The sequence below is a fragment of the Rhinolophus sinicus genome, chromosome 5 (genome assembly GCF_057876585.1).
Source record: "Rhinolophus sinicus isolate RSI-liver-muscle chromosome 5, RSI-T2T, whole genome shotgun sequence".
NCBI classification, from domain to species: Eukaryota; Metazoa; Chordata; class Mammalia; order Chiroptera; family Rhinolophidae; genus Rhinolophus; species Rhinolophus sinicus.
Window position 1 is genome coordinate 17,065,360 of NC_142505.1, and position 25,350 is coordinate 17,090,709.

Below are 25,350 nucleotides of genomic sequence, written 5' to 3' on the forward strand. Positions count from 1 at the left end.
CTGGTGGCTCAGGTGGTTAGAGCTCCGTGCTCCTAACTCCGAAGGCTACCAGTTTGATTCCCACATGGGCCAGTGGGCTCTCAACCACAAGGTTGCCAGTTCAACTCCTGGAGTCCCGTAAGGGATGGCCGCCCCCTGCAACTAAGATTGAACACGGCACCAGAGCTGAGCTGCGGCTGAGCTCCGGGATGACTCAGTCAGTTGGAGCGTGTCCTCTCAACAACAAGGTTGCTGGTTCGACTCCCGCAAGGGATGGTGGGCTGCATCCCCTGCAACTAGCAACAGCAACTGGACTTGGAGCTGAGCTGCGCTTGCCACAACTAAGACTGAAAGGACAACAACTTGACTTGGAAAAAAGTCCTGGAAGTACACACTGTTCCCAATAAAGTCCTGTTCCCCTTCCCCAATCAGATCTTTTAAAAAAAATAATAAAATAAAATAAAAAAATGTCTGGTGGCGTTGTCTGGAGAAGACACGCAGAAATGGCACCTCGCAAGGGGAAGGAAAAAAAGGAAGAACAGGTCGTCAGCCTCGGACCTTAGGTAGCTGAAGGAAAAATGTATTTGGTGTCTGCCACATCTTGCATCCTTAATGACACTTTCGTACATGTCACCGATCTTTCTGGCAAGGAAACCATCTGCCATGTAACTAGTGTTATGAAGGTAAAGGCTGACCGAGATGAGTCTTCTCCATATGCTGCCATGTTGGCTGCGCAGGATGTAACCCAGAGTGCAAGGAGCTGGGCATCACTGCTCTCCACAGCAAACTCTGGGCCACGGGAGGAAATAGGACCAAAACTCTTGGACCAGGGGCCCAGTCAGCGCTCAGAGCCCTTGTCTGCTCGGGAATGAAGATCGGACGGATTGAGGATGTCACCCCCATCCCCTCCGACAGCACCCGCAGGAAGGGGGGTCACCGTGGTCGCCGTCTGTGAACAGGACTCCTCAAATTTCTGTTTTCTGTTAATAAATTGCTTTTGTATGAGCTAAAAAAAAAAAAAAAATGGCATTTGACAAAATCCAGCATCCTTTCATGATAAAAATATTCAACAAACTAGGAAAAATCCACAGCTAGCATCATACTTAGTGGTGAAAAACTGGGTGCTTTCCCCCAAGATCAGGAACAAGATAAGGATGTCCATTCTTGTCCTTCCTAACAACATTGTTATGGAGGTTCTAGACAGGTCAGTTCAGCAAGAAAAAGAAATAAAAAGTATCCAAATTGGAAAAGAGGTAAAAGTATCTCTATTTACATGATCTTAAATATAGACTTTGCATATAGGAAGTCCTAAGGAATCCACACAAAAAACTGCTAGAGCTTATTGAGTTCAACAAGGTTGCAGGATACAAGCTCAATATACAAAAATCAATTGATTTCTGAATGTTAGCAATGAACAATCCAGAAACAAATTTCAAAAACAATTCCAATTACAATAGCATCAAAAAGAATAAAATACTTAGGAATCAATATAACAAAGGCAGCGTAAGACTTCTCTAGGGAAAACCACTCCTGTGTTTCTCCTTTATTCTCATACTCATAATACTGCTGACACCAGATGTGTAGGTTTTCCACATCAAGCAATTCTTCTACACCTGCTGGGTGTCCTACAATTCAGTTCAATTCTGACACTAACTGTAGTTAGAATGGACCTCACAGGTTAAGGGCTCACTGCCCCCCCCCCCACTCCCACTTCAGACATGAATTGGAAATCCAAGTTGTCACCTATGCTGCTGCCAGTTGGCTATACATCGGAGCTTCCCATAACCCCATCCTCAGGTTCAATTAATTTGCTAGAGCATCTCGCAGACTCGGGAAAACAGTCTACTTACCAGATTACTGGTTTATTACAACGCATATTAAAAGGTATAAATGAAGAGCCAGATGAAGAGATACATGGGATGAGGTCCAAAACTGTCCCAAGCGCAAGAGCTTTTGTCCCCGTGGAGTTGGAGTATGCCTCCCTCCTGGCACATGGGTGTGTTCATCAACCCAGAAACTCTCTGAACTTGTACTTTTAGGATTTTTATGGAAACTTCATCACACAGGTATGATCGATCGGTCATTAACTCAATCTCCAGCCCCTCCCTCCTTCCCAGAGGATGGAGGTTGGGACTGAAAGTTCCAAGCTTCTAATCATGGCTTCGTCATTCTGGTGACCAGCCCCTATCCTGAAGTTGTTCAGGAGCCCACCAGGAATTGCCTCGTTAGAACCAAAAATACTCCTATTACCCAGAAAATTCCAAGGGATTTAGGAGCACTGTGTCAGGTACCAAGGTCAAAGACAAATAGTAGAACAAAAGGTACTCCTAGTACTCTTATCACTTAAGAAATTACAAGAATTTTAGAAGCTCTGTGCTAGGAACCTGAGGGTAGAAACATATACATGTATATAAGTGCGTGTGTGTGACTTTAATTTCACACTTGTATACTGAAAACTACAACACCTTGTGAAAAGAAATTAAGGAAGACCTAAATAAATGGGCAGACACCCAGCTTCTTAAAGACTTCATATTAAGATGGCAAATTGACCTATGCCTTCAATGAAATCCGTATCATAAGTTCAGCTGTCTTTTTATAGAAATTGACAAGTTGATCCTAAAATCCACATGCAAATGCAAGGGATTCAGAATAGATGAAACAATTCTGAAAAAGAACAAAGTTGGTGGACTCACACTTCTCAATTTCAAAATTTACTTCAGAGCTACAGTATTCAAGTCGGTGTGGACTGGTATAAGGATAGCTTTATAGATAGACCAGTGTAATAGAACTGAGTGTCCAGAAATAAACCCATATACCTATTTATGGTCAGTTGATTTTCAACAGGAGTGCCAAAAACATTCACTGGGGAAGGAATTGTTTTTTCAACAAGTGGTGCTGGAACAACTGGATAACCTAATGCCAAGGAATGAATTTGGACCCTCTACCTCACACCATATCCAAAAAATTAACTGAAAATGAATCAAAGACCCAAATCTGAGAACTAAAAACTATAAAACTGTGAAGAAAATATAGGTTTAATTTTCTTGACCTGGGATTAAGCAATGTGGTCTTAGATACTATATTAAACACATAAGCAACCAAAGAAAAGATAAATTGGACTTCTTCAAAATTAAAAACATTTATGCTTCAGAGGGCACCGTTAAGGAAGTGAAAAGACAGCACACAGAATGAGAGAAAACATTTGCAAATCACATACCTGATGAGGGGCTTGTATCTCAAATATATAAAGAACTCTTAGAACTCAGTAACAAAAAGACAATTTGATTTAAAAATAGGCAAAGGATTTGAGTACACGTTTCTCTAAAGACCATATGCAAATGGCCAATAAGCACATACAAAGATACTCAACATCATTATTCATTAGGAAAGTGCAAATCAAAAGCACAATGAGATACCACTTCACACCCACTGGGGTGGCTATTATTTAAGAAATGGATAATAACAATTACCTGCAACAATATGGAGAAATGGAAATATAGTGAAACTACTGGTGGGAATGTAAATAGGGGAGCCATTATGGGAACACTTGGCAATTTCTCAAAGTTAAATGTAGAGTTACCATGTGATGCTAGCTGTATACCCAAAACAATGAATCACGTTCTATGTTCTCATAAAAACGTGTATATGAATGTTCATAGCAACATTATTCATAATAGGCAACAGTGGGCACAACCCAAATGTTTATCAGCTGGTAAATGTTTAAACAGGTTATGTCCATGCAGTGGAATAGGATATTATTCAAGGAATCCATTATTATGTACTATTTTCTTCTACACATACGTACCTTTTCACTTAAAGGAGCCACTTTATGGCTTCTCTTTGGCATGTGCGAATTGTCAGCATTACTACTCTTGTGCTTTGAGGCCGTTAAGTAAAATCAGGGTGATGAACACAAGCCCTGCATACTGAGACAGTCGATATGATAACTGATGGCTACCAGGTGGGTAGTGTATATATGTGTAGATACACTGGAAAAGGGACGATTCACGGCTCACGCAGGAAGGAGTGGGACAATGGGAGGTTTCATCGTGCCACTCAGAACAGTGAGCAGTTTAACACTTATAAATTGTTTATTTCTAGAATTTTCCAAGTAGCATTTTCAGACCTTGATTGACCGCAGGTTACTGAAACCATGGAAAGGGCAACTGCAGATAAGGGTGGGTGGGGGAACTACTGTACCTAAAAATGAAGTACTAATGCATGCTATAAGATGGACCTTGAAAACATGAAGTCAGACACAGACAGCCACGTATTGTCTGATTTCATTTATATGAAATACCTAGAATAGGTGAATCCACAGAAACAAAGTAAAATTAGTTGTTGCCAGGGGCTGGGAGTCAGAAGAATAGGGAGTGACTCCTAATGGATGCAGGATTTCTTTTTGGAGTGATAAAAATGTCCTGGGATTAGTAATGAGGGTTGTATAACCTTGTGAATATTAATAACACCAAATTGTGTACTATTAAAGTGTGAATTGATGGTACATGAATTATATCTTAATTTTTTTTAAGTTGGGAAAAAACAAACCCTTTTCATCCTGAGTCTTAAAAATGTATTTAATATCTATTATTTTTATTACCAGAAAAAAATACTGTATTTACAATGTTTTAATGGGAATTAGAAAACCAATTTGCAACCATAGTATTTTTTTCATAAGAAAGCCTGTAATAATGCCATGAGGTTGACTTAATTTGTTTCTTTTGGTTCTTTAAAGTTTGAGTTGCATATTTGTTTGCTGCATTACAGAAGGGAAAGGTGTCCCTCTGTCCTCCTTTCTCCATCTGGCCCAGGTTCACATTCAGAGGCAATGAGCAACTTTCCTGTGGCTCTTTCTAGGACTTAGATAATGGATTTTCTCATTCTCTTTCTCCTTTCCTCCTTTCTTCACCCCTCCTTCTCCCTCTCTACCCCCATCCTTCCTCCCTCCTTCCCCAATCCTTCCCCCCTCAGCTTTCTTATATACACGTGACTGGTGTACTCTCGCTTTTCTTATATTTTGAGCCATGCTTATCATGGCTGAACATTTATGGGTCAGAGGGAGTAATCTGTGGTTTTTCAGCGAACACTTCAGTGAGCACTTAGGTTTTGCCAGGCACCCTGCTAGGTGGTAGAGATCCAGAGGTATATGCTTTTATACTCATCTTTTGGTAGGTTCCGCTCTGTCTATTGATAGGTTCCTAAAGGATGAGCAATTAAAAAGTTTGTTGACTTTTATGCATTTTGAATTTGAAGTCCTTGTGAAACATCAAACTGGAGGTGTTCAGGAGGCATAGTGTATAATCACACACACACACACACACACACACACACTAGTGGCATTGAAATACAGTGGTATAGAATTCAGGAGAGAGATCTATGCTTGAGATTAGATTTCAAAGTCATCTGAAAATTGTTCTTACTGTAATCTTTCAATATTTAACTCAGTACGTTCCTTAAAGCAGTTGCCACTGGGGTTTTTTCCTTCACTAAAGTACGGAATCCTTTGGCAACGGGAATATCATTGAGTATTTTGAAGTTTATCCTTTAAAACTTTATTCTGAAGAGGAAGTTGGGTGTCATGGGAGACAGTCAGGAATTTGTTTTAGTTGAAAACAAGTTTCATATATATCTGTGCTATGGATTCTGTCTTATTAAAAATAATGTTTTCTGGGTTTTACAAAATCATTTCTTTCTAATATACTAAGTTTCCCTCTGTTCCTTGCTTGCTTTCATCAAAGAGGATACTTCTGACAAGATGGATGGTAAGACCTTCCTAATTCTATTACTAAAGATTTTTATGGCTCTTGGATTCTATATAATATCTTTGTTCATTTTCTTAATTTCTGAAAATAGAGTGCTTATTTAACAGCAATCTTAACATGAAAATGGCTACATAATTCTGATTTCAGTTTTAGATTAGGCATATACATTTTGGGGTTTCCCAGTCTACTCAAATACTAGGTTACTCACTGTTGTAAGTTAAATCAATTATCTTAAATCTTTTTACCTTAGCTCTTAGGAAAGTCTTGTTTCTTAAGTTTTTCTCTGAAATATTAGTCTCAGAAGAATAGAAAGGAATCTCATGTCATTTGATTCAACTCTTTAGTTTACTAACTTTGAACAGGGAGAGACAAATGACATATTTTACAGATTCATATGGCTATTTATAAACGGGAAATACTAGTTACAGGTGCTGTCTTTTAAGAGAAACTTACATTAAGCTTTGCCTTTTTAATTTCAGTATTCAAGTGATTAGTTTATCTCTTGCTTTGTTCAAGATGGTATTTTTTATCTGTATGGTATTTTGTCAGATACCAGACAGCGTATTACCCACACTTTCCTTTCACTTCATCAGATACCATAATGTTTCCTAGAAATTTAAGCTTTTTTAAAGAAATTATAAGAAGATACTGAAACTGTAAGCCACAGTATGAGGTCTAGGAAAAATGGAGAACTGTATTATGTTTTTCTATCAATTATTACATAAACTCTGAAATCAGTGTATCTTCTATTCTGATGAAATGGAACGTTTAATCTTGGGTTGGGTGTATGAGTGTTACTTTTATTAGTCTGTGTGCTTCTATGATGTTTAATGTATTTCATAAATTTTAAAAAATGAATGAAATGAAAGCTCACAAAGAGAATCTCTGTATTTTAAACCTTTAGATATTACTTATAACACCGAGATTCTGGATCTTTTAAAAACAAATTGTTCTCCTTTTTCAAATCAAAATATTTTCTTCTTTGGGTCATAAAAATCAGCCTTTTTGAGGAATCACCTGTGTGACATGATGTGTTACTCTCGCTGATGTTCAATCCTATATTTTTAAAATGTCTTTATATGCACACACATATCTGTTATTGCCCTTTAGTAGTAGTGAGTTATGGTATTTATACTTGGGTGTTTTTACTCATTTTCATTGACATGTTAGGGAGCACACAAAAATCTTGATTAAATAGCTGATGGATGATAAGTCTTTATATATAATGCTTTGATAAAAATACTGGGCTAATAAGGCATAGGTCAAGGATTTGGTTCCCATGTTCATCAGTTATTCTAGTTTTTTTATGGACTAACTTGAAAATGCTCAGAAAGTATTCTTAACTCTGGAAAGATCCATAAAAATCTACAAAGAGAAGTAATGACAGAGTTGCATCTTTCTTGAGTGATTAATTTCTCTAATTTTCTTTACCACTTCAAATTTTAGGTATGAAGTTTAGGTAAAAGTTTATGTTATGGAATTTTGCCATTTTCAGTTGTCTAGTTTTAACCTTTTTTTGTGTTGTGAGTCATTAGGTTACTTCAATTTTTTTTTTTTTTTTTTTCCAAAATGAACCTTTTAAATGTTAATTTAAGGCAGACTACAAGATTTTGTTTTTACTTTCATTTTCTTCTTGGGTGGGAGGCGTGAAGTAGATCTTAACATTAGCATTGGCAGAATTTGTTGAAATGTTATTGTTTTATTTCTCTTATTTAGGAACAGCATCTGAAGATGGTAAGAATTACACATTTTGCTAGTAACACAAATACCTCTACATTAATATTTTTATTATTAGGAATTAAAACTAAAATAGTCTGATTTCTTTGCAAATCGATATCATTTGCCAGCTGTGGTAGCCTCTACATTTTATGTTTGGTTTTGCTAATTCTGTATGTGGATTTTTCGTTTTTAATTCTTCATTCTGGAGTTTTGCTTTGAATCTTGGATCATTTCATGCTGGGAAAACATAATTGCTTAACATGTATAATAATATCTAATATAAAGTTAGCGCATAGTTTCATTTTTTTGAATAGTGACATTAATGCTTTTTGGTTTTGTTTTTTAATTTATGCCAGTTCATTTATACTTTGGGGAAGCGTGCATCATTGCTTTATTAATGGAGTTTAAATATCATCAGTGTTTAAATGCATTTATTTAGTCAGCTTTTAAATGTATCTTTGATTTGAATTAGTGACTGGGTAAATTGCATATATGATTTGAATGTGAGATTACAAAAAACTTGCTAGATATATTTTTATTTTACTGAGCCAGTTTACTTAAAAAATATGTATTGCTTTTGAAATAGTAGAAAGGAAAAAAGTTCAATTTTTATATTTCTCCTGCCTGAAGTCTGACTTACTAAACCTCTGGTTGGATACACCTTTTTTCCCTCCTAAGTTTTGCGTGGGTGTGACACTTTCTTGTGATACAAAACCAAGTAGTTTTAACTTGTACTTTGATATCTCATATTTACTCTGACATATTTGAAGTATTTTCATATTTTAGGTTTTAAGTTGGAATACTCTATAAAAATGGTTTCTGTCACTGTGGCATTGTAAAATAGAATGGAAATATCAAAATACTTAACTTACCCTAATTTCTTATAAAAGATAAATTCTCCATTTCAAAAATAATAATTTTGTCTTTCTGTTTTACTTCTTAGTCAGGAGAACATTGTGTTCTATTCTAGAAAGACTCTAAAAGGCTGAAAGGTCTGAACTGTGGGCTTACTGGGGACCTTGAAGAAGTTGATAGAATTTTAGGATTCTACCCGCTATACTTCTGATTTTGCTTTTGTTTTATTTCCAGTTCTTACTCGATTTTAATTTTGTAGTTTCTTAATTTTTTTAAAGTTTTTAATTTCCTAACTACTCGTTATTCTTCGGGATATTTTTTTTTCCTGACTCACGTAGCCATATCAGCCTAGTTAGTATATTGTGATGGCCCTGCAAATTGTACCTTTTAACAAAAAGGATTCTGAGCCCTTCTTTATGATTGTTTTGTATTCGTTCTGACTTGATAGTGCTTGAGACTGATGCTTAAGAATACCAAAGTACCTGCTAGTAATATATTTTTGTTTTTACTAATGGCAGTTTACTTAAAGACTTTGATAAGTGTTATCTCGTTTATGGCTTGGTTTGTGGAGCGGGGATGAGGCAGTGGTAGAGGAGAAAGGAATGCAACTGGAAGGTAGAGAAGGAAATGTGTTGACAGAAGTGCCAACTCTTATGTGATAGGTTATTTCTAAAATCATTTTATAAATGAAATTGGTTGGTTGGGGGAAGAGAATGGTAAACGTGTCCATATACGTCTGTAGTAATCCGATGTTTAGCACAGGATAAAAAGAAATATTTTATCTCTTCTTGCAAATTCCTTTAGAAGTACATTTTCAGTAAAAAGGATTGTTTAGGTTGTTCCTAAGGTTAGGTTTATGTTTAAAACTACACGCTGGATTTGAGAATAAATTTCATTGATACTGAAATTTTAAAATTGGAATTACCAATTAAGAAACAAGTGGCATGCCTATAGTAATTATTTTAATTGTAGCTCCACTGGACTAATCAAACTGAGAATGGAAATCTTTTAATTTGACTTTACTTTTACCCTTAAAGGAAAGTTAGTTTATGGTGCAACATGTAAACAGCAGTATGTATTTTTAAAATTTTAAGGGAAATATAACCTGTAAGTAATGGTGACATGATTATAGAATTTAATACTTGAAAAGCACACCAATTAGAAAATTGTAGTGAGAATTTTCCCCCCCATTACTGAATATTATTGTAGAAAAATATCTTTAATTATGTAAATAACTTTTTTCTTCAGGTCGGGTAAGAGCAAAGCTTTCAGCACCACTTGCTGGCATGGGAAATGCCAAGGCAGATTCTAGAGGAAGAAGTCGAACAAAAATGGTGTCTCAGTCACAGCGTATGTATTGCCTCAGTTCTCCTGTATTTGTAATATGTTAGGATAGCTAAGTGTGTTGCTTGTATATTGTGTGTTAGGAGATTGACCAGTGGATAAAGACAAAGCTAATTTTAAAAAGACAAGCTACATACTGAGTTCTTGTTCTATACTTTAGGTTCATCATCACCTGACAAAAATGAAGGTATTTTTTTTTTCAATGTTTTGGGTCAGTTGTGCATGTTTTGGAATTTTTTTGAGTGAGTGTTGTCTTGTCTTTGGTGTGTTATTAGGCTGCATCATTGATATCTGCCACTTAGAAAGACAAACTTCATCTGCTATACAAACTTTTGCATGGAGATATTTTAAATAGCATAATCTCTTAGCATTAAGGTTTTCACAGTCTACTCAGAAACTTGCAAATATGGAAAATTATGCTTTATAGGGGCAAAAAATTTACCATGTTTTAGCAACAAATGACATCTAGCTAATGCTATTCAAGGACAGCTTTGTGGTATCTTTATAATCTCCCCAAAATCTATTAGAATACAGCTAGATTTTTGGCAGCCATATGCTGATTCATAGTGAGAAAACAAAATGACCAGTTCTGCTGTATTCCTTGTTAAATTTAAAATATATTTTTTCTATTTCATTAGAAGGTGAGTTTCTCCATATGCCCGGTTATTAAAAAGCACTATTTTGAGGTCTAGATAAAATGTATGATCCATTTCTACACATTTCAGAATAGTAACACATACACTTATGGCATTTATTAATTTAAAGGAGTTTGTTCCCATTCCTTCTTTATCAAGAGATTTTCATTATCTCTTATCTGTAAAAACAGGATTTTTTTCCTAGGGAAGTGATTCTCGGGTTATTCTACATACTTGGCTGTTTTGGAAAGAAAGATTTAACTATCTTCCACTGATGTTTCGGTGATTTATCAAGATATCAATGCTCAATTTGTGTGTTTTAACTTGATTTCTGAATCTTGGAATCAGGGGAAAGACAGCTGTGCTTAGAGAAGGCCAGGGTGGTGATTACATAAGTCCCACCTTCGAGATTCTCCTCTTCTCCTCTTTCCAAAGCCAAAAAACTCCAGACAGAGTAATGATGGGGGCACTCACTAAGAGTCCAAAAAAATAAGTAGAAATGCTCAGGAAAAGTGGTTTGCAAATTGAGGATTATTTGTCTGGGTAGAGGCTCTTCTCCCAACCAAAATAGAAATAGGTCATGTCACATTCTTCCCTGATACTGTGTATTTTTAAAGTAACTTACTCTTTAGCAATGCAGTATAGTAGTATAGAGCCTTGCTTCTCCAAATGTAGTGCCCAGCCCAGCAGCAGCATCATGGGAGCTAGTTAGAAATGCACAATCTCATGCCACCACAGATCTACTGAATTCAGTTTTGAACAAAGATCACCAAGTGATTTGTGTTAAAGAAAAGATTGAGAAGTATTGATGTAAATAACAAACTTGAGAGCCATGCTGCTCAGATTTGAGTCATGGCTCTTCCAGATTTTTTAAAGTTCTATTTCTGTATACTCATTTGTAAAATGAAGAGGATAATCTCATAGAATTGTTGTGAGGATTGAATGATGTAGTATATTTAAGACACTAAGACAGTGCCTGGGCCCAGAGTAAACACTATATATTTTAGCAGATAAAATTGTCCTCGTTATTCTTATTGTCAATTGAGATTTATACTTCTGTTGCGTACTTCTGTACCTTGTTTATTCTTATGACCTTCAGGAAGCAAAAAATAAATAATGGTGAGGTTAGGAAATTTAAAACATCATGGCAAAGATTCAAAGTGCTTGGTTTTGGTTTTTCAGTATATTACTTAAGGACCTCTCTCAGGTATGTTGTAACTACGGGTCACTTCAGTGGAATATAGCATAATTTTTTTACATTTGATTTTTTACTTTGAAACCCAATCCACAATACTTCAAATCCTTTCCTAAAATATGAGAACATAATGATAGGCCTTTAGGCCTAAGTAAGATTTTAAGATTAGGAGGCATTCCCCCCACTATACAGTCACGTAGGTTTTAAATCATATGGAGAGGTTTTTCTTTGCTTGCTTGCTTATTTATTTGAATGACTATATGTTCCATTCCAAATTCTTTTGAAAAAAGATATTGTGGCCCTATATAATTTGATGCAAGTTTCTTTACAGTATATTCGCATAGAAATATTGCTGTGATCTCCATCTTCACTTTGCTGTAAAGTAATCCATTAGGGTTTGCATGGACTTTCCATATTTTTATATCATCATTTAGAGAAAAAAAAAAAAAAAAAACACCCAAAACTCTTGGATCAAAGCAAGTGTGTTCTGATGGCTAACCAAAATAAATAAAAGCAGACCAAGTGGAGAGACTTCCAGATTTATACTTATGTAAGGATTGTGTCTTTTTTGTTGTTGTTGATAGTGACTGGTTGTGTACAAATGTTTGTACAGCCTGTCAGAAACATTGTCTCCCCACATAACCCATCTGCCATTTGTGGTTTTTTTTTTCTGTGTTTTAAGAAAGATAAAATTTGTAGCTTTTTGTGTGTGCTTTTTCTTCAGCTATAGTTGAAGTTCTTCTATAGTTGATGTTGTAGTTCTTCCTTACTTGTAGGTTTAAATTAAATGTTTAAATAATAAAAACTTAAACATTTAATTATTTAGATTTTAGGCCATCAGAAGAAAAGCTGAAGAATTTACACTTATTTTTGGAACTTCATTTCATCTGCTTTGTACATGAGTGTCTCATTTCAGTTTATTAGCTGTAAAAATTACTAAATGTACTTACTGCTTTTGTTACAGACATCTATGGTTTGGGGATTTCTTTTTAAAGCTTTTTGTTTTTATTTTGTTTTGTTTTGCTTTAGGGTCTTTTATTTTCTAAGAACTGACTAAAGCTTTCTTATTTCCATCTGCCATCCATTTTAAATCTGCTCCTTCCCTCTTCCTGGATTATAATCCTTCCCCTAATTCTGCCTTTACACTTGTTCAGGATCACAATCTGCTAATACCATTGGTGGTAAGAATCTATAGACTTTATGTGTCCATGTATTGTTTGATCACCTATTTTCATGATCAAGAATGGGTTCTATTCAGCAGAAACTCTTAATATATAATATTCCATCATTTTTTAGCCATATTGCCAGTTAGGAGTTTTCTTTGGCCTGTCTTTTATTACCAAAACCCTGGATTTGTAAAATTATCCAAGTTGATTCCCCAGCTATAAACATTCAAAAGCAAAGGAGCTTTAGTAATGCCTTGAAAATATTTCATAAAAAGTATAAAATGGTAATTTGAAAACTTTAGGCAACACAAAAGAAATTAGGTATCTAATTTCAAGTTTTGCAGATTATTTTCCAGCATGCTATTCCCTAGGTACATTATGCCCCTTTTCATCAACTCTGTGGTTTTCTTAGAAGAAATAATTAGCCTTGGTAGTTCTTTGCTGGGGAAAGAGCCTTGATATTTTCTTCTAAGTATAAATAATTCCAAATGAGACATAGGCACTGGAATTGTCACACTGTTTGTAGGGGTCAGGGGGGCATTGGAGAAAAGAGGGTCATGATTAAAGCAAAATGAACACTGTCAATTTTATTCCCTAGGAGGGGGCATGAATTTAAATGGATAGAGAGTGAGCTTGTATTATTTTGATAAATTCAGTAAATCTAAAATAGCAGTGGTAACTCTGCTTATGTACTACATGTTTCCTGTCTGCTGAATAGACCCACACTTCAAGGAATTTTCTAGTCTCCTACCAACACCTCCACCTCCTAAATTCATATTAATTTTAACTGAATACCATATTGTGTGTGTTCAGTTCATTATTTACACTTTATATTGTTGCAAGTGTTCCCATAAAATATTCCATCAGCTTATCTTGCATTGTGAGTTTGTGGCATGTTGGGTGTTTGGGTGTTTTGGTGTGTATGTTTAGTTTAGACACTGCATGGAGAAGTAGGTGCCTTGTGAGTATCCTTAAGGTTATAATGGAAAGAAACCTGATTTAAAGATTCTTCACCTGAAGCATCATGAAACAATTCAAATGAGCCATCATTTTAAAGTAGACTTGAATAATTTCCTACAATAATTTAGAATACCTTCTGCTCAAATAGTTAAGTTCTTAATTTTATCAGAAACACTGCTTTGTTTTACAGTATTGCTATAACCAGTGGAAGTTACTTACATTTCATTTTGTGTGCTGGTAAAATTTAGGAATTAAACATGAGCTTAAATTGTATTCAGTAAGATCATGCCAAGAAAATTATTGCAAGGGTCACACATCAGCAGCCCATGGACCACATCCAGCCTGTCTCCATTCATGTATTTTGGGGTCTACACAACATGATAAAAATCAGGAAATTTCAAAGCTTTCATTTTTCAAAACTTCCCAAACATGGCTACTATTACCTCACGACAGAGCTGGCTGCACTAAAAAGTCACCACTCCTGCCATAACACTCAGCACTCTGCCCTCATTGACATCCCCAGCTTGTCCCCATCTGCATTTGAGTCTTTAACCTTTGCTCTGTGGAAATGAACTGTGATTGGGTAAGATGACACAAGGTGAGCAGTGACTGCCCTGTTGCTTAGGAGAAGTAGTGCCAACAAAGGGGAAAAGTTGCTTTCGTGAAGATTTATTTAAGTGCTGGTTTAACTTTTCTATAATGCTACCATTCACAATCTAGAGTTAGAGTTTATTTTGCAGTTATCTAGTCCGTTTTCCCATTCAGTGCAGACAAAATGTTTTGATTAACAAAGTGCTCATCCCCTTAAAAGTTAACCCATGCAATTCTAGTTTAAAACCATGTTTCTTAACGTCTTTTTTAACCCTTGCCCCAGTGTCTGAGATTTTGTCCAGCTCTTTCTCTCTGTCTTACTGAACGCATATTCCCTGCCTTCCAAGGCTGAGTATCACTAGTTTAGAAAGCCTGGCTTCTTTGACATTTGCCTGTTAGTCCTGCTCTGCCCTCAGTACTTCTGCATCTACATCCCGGAGGATGGCCACTCAAGATCCCTTTGCCATTTGAAGGCAAATAGCAAAAAGCAAATTTCTTTGTCTGCTGTCCCAATTTTGTAAACAGTTAAAATTTAATTTTGTAAAAATTAAAAAATATACATAGGAACAAGATTGATAACTTTGTTATACCCATTCCGAGGCATCTTAGCAGGCACTTTTAACATGAAGCAAATTTTTATTGTTGTATTTTTACCAAAAATAATAGCAGTAATAGAGCTATTAATTTTTTTTCCTTTTAAATAAATGGCTTTAGCCATATGAAATCTATTGTCAGAAAGTTATTTCTTTGGAAATCTTTTATACTATTTGTGTTCTGAAAATCGTAATAATGTTGTCCTTATTAAACATAGCACCTTATACCCCCCAAAACTGAAAATATATTTTACATAATTTACCATTCTGGCTTATAGTAAACTTTTTTTTTTCCAGGTTATGATTATATATAAATCTTCCTCATTCAGTTTTCTTTGAACTTAGAACTTGTAGCACAGTTTTCTCGGATGTATTTCTTGAATTTTTATCCTTTCAAGAAGTTCTCTTGGAGTTCACATCTTAACATGTGTATGTGTGTTTGCTGTTCAGCTGGCAGCCGGTCTGGGTCTCCTGGAAGAGTTCTGACCACAACAGCCCTGTCCACTGTGAGCTCTGGTGTTCAGAGAGTCCTGGTCAATTCAGCCTCAGCACAGAAGAGAAGCAAGATTCCACGGAGCCAGGGCTGTAGCAGAGAGGCCAGTCCATCTAGGCTCTCAGTGGGTAAGATCTCAGTGAGACTTGGGACCTTTTATTTCTTTGTATTTCAGGTTTAGGTACCATTGAAGATTTTGATTTGGCACTTATAAGTTAGAGGAAAACAACTTAAAATTCAAGACAAGTTGAAATACAGGTGGTAAATTGAAATAGATAGCTTATCTTGAAAGTATATTTCATTTATATTTTAAATCTTTTATTTTCAGCCTTTTTGTTTTAGCAAAGTATTATTTTACTCTTCTAGTCTCATACAAACTAGAGGACTGTATTCAAGAAATTCAGCAGTATTCCTGGTGATGCTTCCTCAAAAGTAATTTCTTCCCAACCTTAGAAAAACTTGAGTTATTGATCAGTTTTTAAGAAAAAAGAAATAACCGAAATATCAAAAATACAAATGCTGTTTTCTGTTTTCTCCCTTTCAATATTGCTATTGCTTCGTATCAGCCCGAACCAGTCGTATTCCTCGACCGAGTGTGAGTCAGGGATGCAGCCGAGAAGCCAGTCGGGAGAGCAGCCGGGATACAAGTCCTGTTCGCTCCTTTCAGCCCCTCGGTAAGTATTTGGGCAGGTGTGAGGTCATTGCTTTCCACTTGTTTTCACTATCTGATAACCTCAACATACCTTGGAGTTAGCTTTCTTTACCGACTGTATCTTTGCCTCTCTTTTCGGTCGTTTGGAGGAAAGAGTCGAAAGGAAATGATATGTTTCGGACATTTACTTAAATGAGCAAGTTAGACATTGTATAAACATGATCAAGTAAATATCACACAGATTTAAACTACAGAATATGGAATTCAAGATTTTTCTTAACAAGTAAACCTATAAAATGTAATTATAGTATTTAAATATTTACTCTCAAGTGAAATACTGACTATTTAGTTTGATAAAATAAACACTTTTGTCCTTTTCAGCAGAAATATTGACATTTCACCTTAGGCATTTAACTTAGGTTACTAGAAAGAATGCTACAAAATAATATACGAACTACTTATTAAAATGAGAGGATACCATTTTATAGTATTTTGCTACTTAACAGTTGTTTTCCGTGTATTATTGCTAATGTGATGTCACTGCTGTAAAACCTTTATCTGTCCCAATTACAAAGGTTGTATTAGTACCTCGATTATAATACTGCTTTCACCTCTATTATAAAAATATTAAATGATTTTTTTTAAACCTTTAGTATTTTGGAATAATTGGAGAGGCAGTATTTTTTACATTGAAAATCTTTAGAATTTCTGCATGATCCTTTAATGTTTTACCTAGTACTTTGTATACCAGCACATACGTATAGCCATTTCAGATTTTTCTTTTAATTCCATAAAATGTAGGTCACTATAATACCTAGAGAGTTGCTCTTCAGACTTTGTGACACTTAAGTAGAACGGAGTTCTAATCATTGTCCATTGAATTGTTACTTCCTTTGATGGACATGTTAATATAGAATTTCTAGAGATTAATTTTATGTTCTCTGGCTCAAATACATCACTAGACTGTTCTGAACAGACCCAGAAAACCCCATTGAGCTAAGGACACGGACAGGATATACTCAACTTTTGTTGTTTAGCTGTAGGTCCCAGGTGCCAGAATATCCCTTTCTATACTTTACCAAAGGTATTTTTAATTCATGTGCAATAGTCTTAGTCTATGGAGGGTTTGTGTATGTGTGTATGCACATACACACATATAGATACACATATCTACATAATACATCCTCGTCTATGTATTTAAGAAGTGACATAAATCCTATATTTGTATAAAATAATCATGTGACCTTCAAGAATTGAAGGAAGTGGACTGGATGTGTGGTAGTTTAAGAGCTTTATGTTCTGAAGGTCAGATGGCCTGGGTCCATACCCCAGCGCTGTAGCTTTTTTATACCTGGGTTTCCTCATCTGTAAAACTAGAATAATAATAGCATGTACTTCTAGGCTTTTTTTGAAGATGCTATAAATGAGAGAACACATGACAAAATCCCTCAAAGCAGTGCGTGGTGCACTGTAGCCGTCGTCACTGCCCCACCTGCTACCGCTACTGTGCCTCCACCTCTCTCCCCTGAAGCTCTAATCGCTTACCTAGAAAGACTTTAGTTAACACTTTAGTGGCAGGGATCTTAAATTTTTTTAATGGTGTAACACCTGCATTTAGTTAATTATAGTACTGTAGAATTATTAGAAAATGTGATATCAAGAGGAAACCAAAGTATATTTCCATACCTTTCAAACCTGTACAATAGTCAGAAATTAGAGGAAATCTATAACCAACAATTAATTAATTTTTAAAAATGTTGTTAATGTGCCTACTTTAGAGAGATATATTTTCTAGCTATTAATTTTCTAGATTCATCTCAAAACCTCCATTTGACAATTTAAATCATTTAAATTTTATTATTAAAGGAAGCGGTTTTCTTGATTCTAATGAAACATCCTATTTGGGTTAAAGATGATTGAGCCTTTTAATTATATACTGTAGTTTTAGATGAATTAATTTTTCTAGCCCGTGTATGAACATATGGATACTGCATAGTAAAAGTGCAAATTAACTCTACTTGTTACACAGGGATTAAGAATAGCATTCCCAAAGATCTGGCTAGCCTCCCCATTCCTATTTTCTGCTATATTTGCCTGTATTCTGCTGTCCTTATTTTGTTTAGTTGGTGAAACCTTTTGTTGCCTCTGACTTGAATACTGCCATTGAGCAGGTAAATCCCATAGCCTGTCATCCATTCAGTTGTAGCACAAGGCCAGTGTGAGGGCCCGAAAGCATCAAAATAAATCGGAGCTGGGCATAGCTGAACTTCTCTGGAATTTGCACCCCCAGTTTCCATATATTTCTGGAATTAAGATTCAAAAAAAGGCTTATGTTAGGATAAGTACATGAGTGGTGCCTCTTACCTCTTATCTTTACCCACAAGTAACTATTGATTCCATGAAGCTTTTCAGAGGTTTTCATCCATTAGGCATTGCTATATTGATTCGGCTCTTGCTCACCATTTTAGAAATTTTCGGGGTCTGATTAAACATTTTGTGCAGCATCGTCTCTGTTTAATCCTCTCTCAATTTTTTTTTTTTTTTTATTATTTTCTTGTTCAGTAAAGTCCTGTGGCAAAGGAAAGAGTGATTTATATAATAAAAGTATTTTAACTGCTCTAATTAATATAGCTGAAGAAGAGTAACTTTTAAAGTAAGTGTTATATTCATTTAGTATTAAAATGAATTTTTCCTAGTTTATTTGATTTTGTATGTGACTAAAAGATTAACTTTATGAGGATATAAAAAACAAATCAGGATTTTAAGATCTAAAATTTTAAATATGGTAAATTTAGATTTAGAGAAACATATCATAAAGTATAGGGAGACATGCCACACATTTCAGGTTTTTTGATTAAATTATTAATATTCTTTTTTTGATGTTCAGATGTGCTTTGATATTTAAATAATCTGCTGAATGTAGAACTCATATTCTGTGAAGCATATGGAAAATGTTGATGTTAACATAAATGAGCTATGTTATTTTTTGAGCAATGTGAAGATGGCATGTGTAAGATGTTTAAGAGCAAAGGCCTTGAAAGAGTACAGATACTGAGGTATATCATTTGTAGTGTGGCTTTGATCAAATTCATTAACCTCTGTGCCTTAGTTTACCCATCTGTAAAATGGGATAATAATAACTGCCTCATTGGGTTCAAGATTAGAGGATATAGGATTATTATTGACTACTAGTTACCATAGTGGTTTTTTTTTTTTAACTACAGTGTTCATTTTTTTGTTTCATGCTTGTACTTTTGACATTTCCTTCCATTTGAATACTTGCTTTTGTCTCCTGTGGGCTTATGTCTGTCCCCTTAGGTGTAAGATCTGTTGTGTGTCAAGGGTGATGTTGCAGTGCTGTTGCCTTATTTGGCAATATTCTGATCCTTAACTATTAAGAGTAATACCCGTGTTAATTAACTCTCCTTGCCCGACTATAGTGCTGCCACTATTCATTGTTTCTGTGGTAATAGATGAGGTTTGTATGGTCCTGTTATTCCAGCCTCCAGACACCATTCCAGATCTACTGGTGCCCTCTACGCCCCCGATGTGTATGGGGCCTCAGGTGAAGGATGAGTACATTTTCACTGTCATCTGTACATTCATCTCAGATTTTTGTCCTTTTCAGTTTCCATTGAATAACATTCATGTTTTAAAATTGATTCGTTTTTATTTAAGTTTAATTTGTTGGAGAATAAGTCATTTGTGATATTTTTATTTTCCCCCAAGTAACTTTTTCCCCTTCAGCAACCTTATTTGAACGTTTTTCTCACTAGCAGATGGACATTTTTCTTTTGTATAACCTAAGTTATGTCATTTTTAAATATAGAGTTGTTTTATGTTCTCAGTTATGTACCTCATCTTTATACATTTAAAAAAAAAAAAACCAAAATGGTGGATGAAGTGTTTTAATTGTAAATGATGGTATAGAAAGTAGTTGGGGGGAGAACCCATCTCTGGTTTGTCTTCATATACCTCAGAATGTCGGGCACATAGTAAGTACTTTACAGATATCAAATGATATGTATTAGTTATAGAATGAAGTCAACCTATCTTGAAGAAGAGATAATAATTAGAGGGTTTTTCCCTTGTAAATTACTGGTGTGGTGTCATTGAGCTTCATAATCATTATTGGTTTAAGAATTGAACTTTGTTCTGGGCTCACCCACATGGATGAGATTTGCCTGACTAATAGAGCTGGATTAATTACAGGGCTACACACTTGCAAGCCCTTAGTTGGCCAGCCATCCTTTCTTCTATTTTCTGGTTATGAATGTATTGTAGTTACTGTTCTTTAAATTTAGTGTCCACTTATTGTCAGTAGTTTTAATTGCCTTTACCCTTTTATTTGACCAAGAATCATATGTATCCAAAAGGTACAATATTGCTTTTAAAATGCTTTCCCCATTGGTTTTTTTTTTTTCCTCCCCTGAAAAATCTTAAATTTTCCAACCTTACACTGTTACATTTATGACTCTCTCAAAGCTGTTTTCCTTCTTCTGATGAATCAGGTCCGGGGTATGGCATCAGCCAATCAAGCCGACTGTCATCTTCTGTCAGTGCAATGCGCGTCCTGAACACAGGCTCTGACGTGGAGGAGGCAGTAGCAGACGCCTTGGTACTTACTCTGCTCCATTTTCTTATCTCTATAGCTGTCCCAGTTACAAAACTAATGTATGAGTAAGCCACTTGACCAGAGTGGGAAGGGAGATGGGAAAGGTCTTGTGGATTGAATCTAGGAAGGTTTTGATGTGGGCAATGTCAAAAGCAGAACAGCATAATTAATTCTCAGTCTGTATTAATTGTTCAGAAATTGAAGCGAGAGCCAGTAGTAATTAATGGGATATCTGGAATATAAATTCGAAGCCTTTAATCTGGTGATGTGTTTTATGCAGTATGTAGTACACTGAGAGTACCGGGCAGGTAGATTAGAATATAAATATATATAGCACAAGCATATAGTTTCAAGGCTAGCTTAACCTTGAGAATTTAGGGATTGTTTTAGTTTGGAGTAGAATTTTGTATAGTCTTTTACTTACTTGTATTTTCTGAGCTGAAAGAAAGTACAGCTTCAGGACAGATTATAATTAAGATACCTTCCTGGCTCTTCATGCCTGACATAGTGAGGTTTAAAAATATAATCTACAGATCCATGACACTTTGTCAGAAGAGTGCTGTGCATCTATCACTGTTGATTTTCGCACTTAAAATTACGAAGGCAGTATCACTTGAAACAATATAATTGGCTTTTACCAATTTCCCACATCAACTAAGTATGACACTTATTTTCAAATTATATTAATCCTATGTTTGAAAAGCATTTTCTCATTTTGTTACTCAGTTTACAAAAGGCCTCATTTTTGTTTTGAACTGAAAAATACATTGTACCATTTAAAGCAGTAGATCATATCTTAACCAGTGTTGGTATAATACGATTTGCCATATGGAGTTGAAAAACAAGTTTTAAAGAATATTCATTGGTCATAGCTGTAATATATTAAATGTGATTGTATGTGTAGTTCTTTAACAGTCTGTATGTGCTGAATTTTTCCCTTTACCTCAGCCATTTCATTATTTTTTTAAATAAATTAATATAACTAGGAACTTTGTTCTCTTGGACATGGGATATATTTATTACATCTTGTTCTTATGATATTAAATCAGTCAGATGTTTCAAATTTACTATTCTACATCAGTATAGTTTTCAACTCATCTTTTCTAGTTTCTTTTTAAATGGATGATTTACCAGTTAAATTCTGCTCCATACATTTTATGAATGAATGGGGTTATTCTTGAACTGTTACTTAAAATACTAAGATGTGTTTGAATCATATGAGCAATATTTAACCACCAGGGCTAAAAGCTGAATCCCAATAAATTGATTCTGTCTATTTCCATCATTTGCATAGCATAGATATTCCAGTGTTAACTATTAATTTTTAGGAAAAGGCTTTCCAACTATTAAGCCTAATTTAGACCTTAGGAAAATGATAGAAATAAAATTAACTTTGGAGACAACAAAAGGATGCAAATAGGAAGAAGAGTTGAATTTTTTTGGGAAAACTGGTTATGGGAGTATTTTTGTAACTTAGGTATTTCTCTTTGGACTAAAGGATATTGGCAAGATTAAAGATATAGCCTGCTAATAAGCAGTCCTTATGTATGTATTAAAAAACTTAATGTTTCTGATTATGGGCATTGTTTATGCCTATTTTATTGTACTGTTTAGCAAAATGTTCTTCATTATTTTCAATTTTTCTCTTTAAAAATTTACTGCTCTCAGCTCTTAGGAGACATACGGACTAAGGTATAGACATTGCTGTTTTTTTGACATCTTATGATACCATAACTTTGCTTTATCAGTTTAACGGATGATAGTGTTCAATTAAAAATTCAAGTGGAAGTTAATAAAATCTTTAGACATACATCCTGTTTTTTTGTACATATGATTATGAAAAGGAGATACTGCTTGAATAGAGTGCCCTACTGGGGTTCTCACCTTTAATCTTGAGTACTTCGTGCAGATGAATTGATGTCATTCACACTGATATCTGTAACAAAACTGACCCTGGGGCCCAACACCGGAAATGGTCACATTACCACTATTCTAAATTAAGTTGGTGTCTCTAAGTCCATATGAGGTATTTAGTGATGCAATCATCATTATAAAACTATTTGGATTAAAATCAAGTTATATTTCTTCTAGACTTTAGAATTTAGAGAATTTATACCCACATGGAACTATTTTAAATGATTGTGATTAACATGTTTCATACAAATGTCTTCACCGTGGCTCACCAGCCTAAATTCAAATATTAGGTTACATAAAGGTTTCTTTCCAATTTTTCCAGGGAAATCTCAAATAAGCTATTTACTCCTTCTCATTTCCCTTTTGATCTGCAAGGTATAATTGGCAGTTGCATATATTAAATAATAAGCTTCAGATGTAAAGAAATCAAAGGAATCTAAGTATGCTTTATCATATTTATTCAAATGGACAGTATAAACACGTTGGGAAAAACTGGAGGACTCTCAAGGAGCTTGCCTCCTAAAAATAATAGTAAACAAAACAGGTTCTCATCATTTTTTGTCTGGATTTTACTTGTCTAGGAGACAAGAGGGTTGGGAAAAATGGAAGGAAGAGTAGCAAGAGGAGTGATAGTGGAGGTTAAAGGAGAACAAAGAGAAGGTAGACAGGAAAAAATAGAACTTTACATAGGGGGAACAGGCATTTTCTTTCATCCATTGTCCATTTTCTGATCCATTCTCATCTTTTAAAAAAGATAATATTTTCTTCTTAACCAACTCAGATTTCTAATACAATCTCTGCTCATTTATAATGTGGTAGTTCTTGGTTTTCCATAAAAAGGAGACAGAAAAGGAATAAAACCCACATTTTTGATCACCTCCCACTTTACATATCTGAACTTCCATATAGTCTTATTCTGCTTCTGCCACTTTCCATAGTTAAAGAATATTTCATCTTCTACTAACTTCAAAAACATATTCTCTGAAGAAAAACTAAATATTGACATTTTTTTATTACAATGATTAGCAGCATGCTTTGCACTGATTTTTTTAAAAAGCCAGTCCTTTGTGGTCAGTACAAATTGTGAACTACTGGTATATTCCTTAACTACTGCTAATAAGAGTCTTTACGTATAACAGAAAAAACCTGCTCGGAGAAGATATGAATCATATGGAATGCATTCAGATGATGATGCGAACAGCGATGCTTCCAGTGCTTGTTCAGAACGCTCCTATAGTTCTCGAAATGGTAGTATTCCTACATATATGAGGCAGACAGAAGATGTGGCAGAAGTCCTCAACAGATGTGCCAGTTCCAACTGGTCAGAAAGGAAAGAAGGCCTCCTGGGTCTGCAGAACTTACTAAAAAATCAGAGAACGCTGAGGTAAGTTGTGTTGTCTTTAAATCATTGTCCTGTCAGGTTAGCACTTTTTGATGTCACCTTGTTTCTGTAACACTGTACAGGTATAGGAACAGATTTGTCCTGAATTTAGAAGGTGGCATCAAAATATTTTCCCAAGCTTCAGTCCTTGAGAACCATTTATACTGTAATTACTAAAAAATTTTTAAATTCACAAAGAAACATTTTAAAAGGAAACTTTATTCACAAATAGAAGTTAAATGAAAAGTGTTAATTTTTAAAATTAAAATAAATAATAAAATGCACATAATATTAAAGCCAACTGGTTTATTAAAATTCATTCCTGATGAGTTTTTCATTGAGAGGAAAAAATATTTATGTTCACTTGAAAATGAAGTTATATTCTTAATGTTTATGTAATAAGTGAATCTTAGTGTAATATGAAATGGAATTGGAGTGAATTTCTCTAAGGACAGAAGTTTATATTAGTTTTTAGTTTGTTTAGGTTTGGTTTCCTTTCCTAATGGCTTTTGCATGCCTTTTCCCCCTAAATTTTTATTGTTTTTATCTGTGTAATGTTTTAAACCTCTATAGTCTGTCTACCCTTTTAAGAACCTAGTTTCAGATAATTTATAAGTTTGAGTGTGGTGAAAATAGAGGATTACTTCCTGACTTGATACCTAAAATCAAGGTTTGATTTACTAGCTGTGTATTTATTTTAGGAAGTATTAGCACTATATAATTTGAAATGAGTGTTTATCTGTGTGCTACCTAATATATTTTAATGTTATCACACATCATGAATCACTGCAATAAATCATAATATTGTTCCTAGTCCCATCAAGATTACGTTAATATTAGGTTCAGTATATCACTTTTAAATGGCAAGAGAGCAGGCATAGTCTAGAAATATTTTAGCCCTCAGGTGACAAAATTTAAGAAAACATTTTAGCATTTAAGAGGATAAGATTCATGTGCTGGGAATGTCATTTGTGCAGTTTCTCCTGTCATGCTACATTAATGAAATACAATTGTATTTCTTATAACTTTTAACCTTTAAAATAGTGTGGATCGCAAAAGAATTATAGTTGTATTTGATAAATATGTACTTAGCCATGGCTAGCAAATCTCACAAATTTCTCCATTTTGAACGCTTTTTTTAAAGCCATTTTTTAAGAAGCTCAGTTATACGTAAGGTTACTTTTAAGTGACTTCATCCTACAGCAAGATATTAATTAACAATTTTATATTTTGACAGTCGAGTTGAACTGAAAAGATTATGTGAAATTTTCACAAGAATGTTTGCTGATCCTCATGGCAAGGTATGTTTTAGTATTAAAAATTATTTACTCCTATAGGTGTCCTTTGTATATTGTAAAAAAAAAAAGTAAACCAATAGCCAAAAAAGAAAACTATAAGTCATTTTTGTTTTATTATTGCCCTCCAATGATGATAATCTTTTCGAACATAATTGAAATTAATTGTTTTATATCATACATAATTTAGAAATTGCTCTC

General features: G+C 34.7%; 1 protein-coding gene and 1 pseudogene across 50 annotated transcripts in view; both read left to right on the plus strand.

Annotated features, from left to right (window-relative positions):
* The window catches only part of CLASP2 (cytoplasmic linker associated protein 2), a 141,668-nt gene that overhangs the window by 80,144 nt on the left and 36,174 nt on the right, over positions 1-25,350 (plus strand). For 9 of the 50 annotated variants that reach the window (XM_019727691.3, XM_074312665.2, XM_074312659.2 and 6 more), the window contains 12 exons: positions 5,718-5,741; positions 7,458-7,475; positions 9,564-9,665; positions 9,820-9,846; positions 12,644-12,670; positions 15,250-15,420; positions 15,859-15,966; positions 19,447-19,509; positions 20,456-20,562; positions 22,228-22,251; positions 23,613-23,857; positions 25,092-25,155. In XM_019727691.3, the coding sequence (XP_019583250.2) occupies positions 5,718-5,741; positions 7,458-7,475; positions 9,564-9,665; positions 9,820-9,846; positions 12,644-12,670; positions 15,250-15,420; positions 15,859-15,966; positions 19,447-19,509; positions 20,456-20,562; positions 22,228-22,251; positions 23,613-23,857; positions 25,092-25,155 (980 nt within the window). The remainder of the gene's footprint in view (positions 1-5,717; positions 5,742-7,457; positions 7,476-9,563; positions 9,666-9,819; positions 9,847-12,643; positions 12,671-15,249; positions 15,421-15,858; positions 15,967-19,446; positions 19,510-20,455; positions 20,563-22,227; positions 22,252-23,612; positions 23,858-25,091; positions 25,156-25,350) is intronic. The other 41 variants (XM_074312668.2, XM_074312677.2, XM_074312679.2 and 38 more) reach the window with 16 other exon arrangements.
* Positions 313-1,057, plus strand: LOC109445362 (small ribosomal subunit protein uS11 pseudogene; annotated as a pseudogene).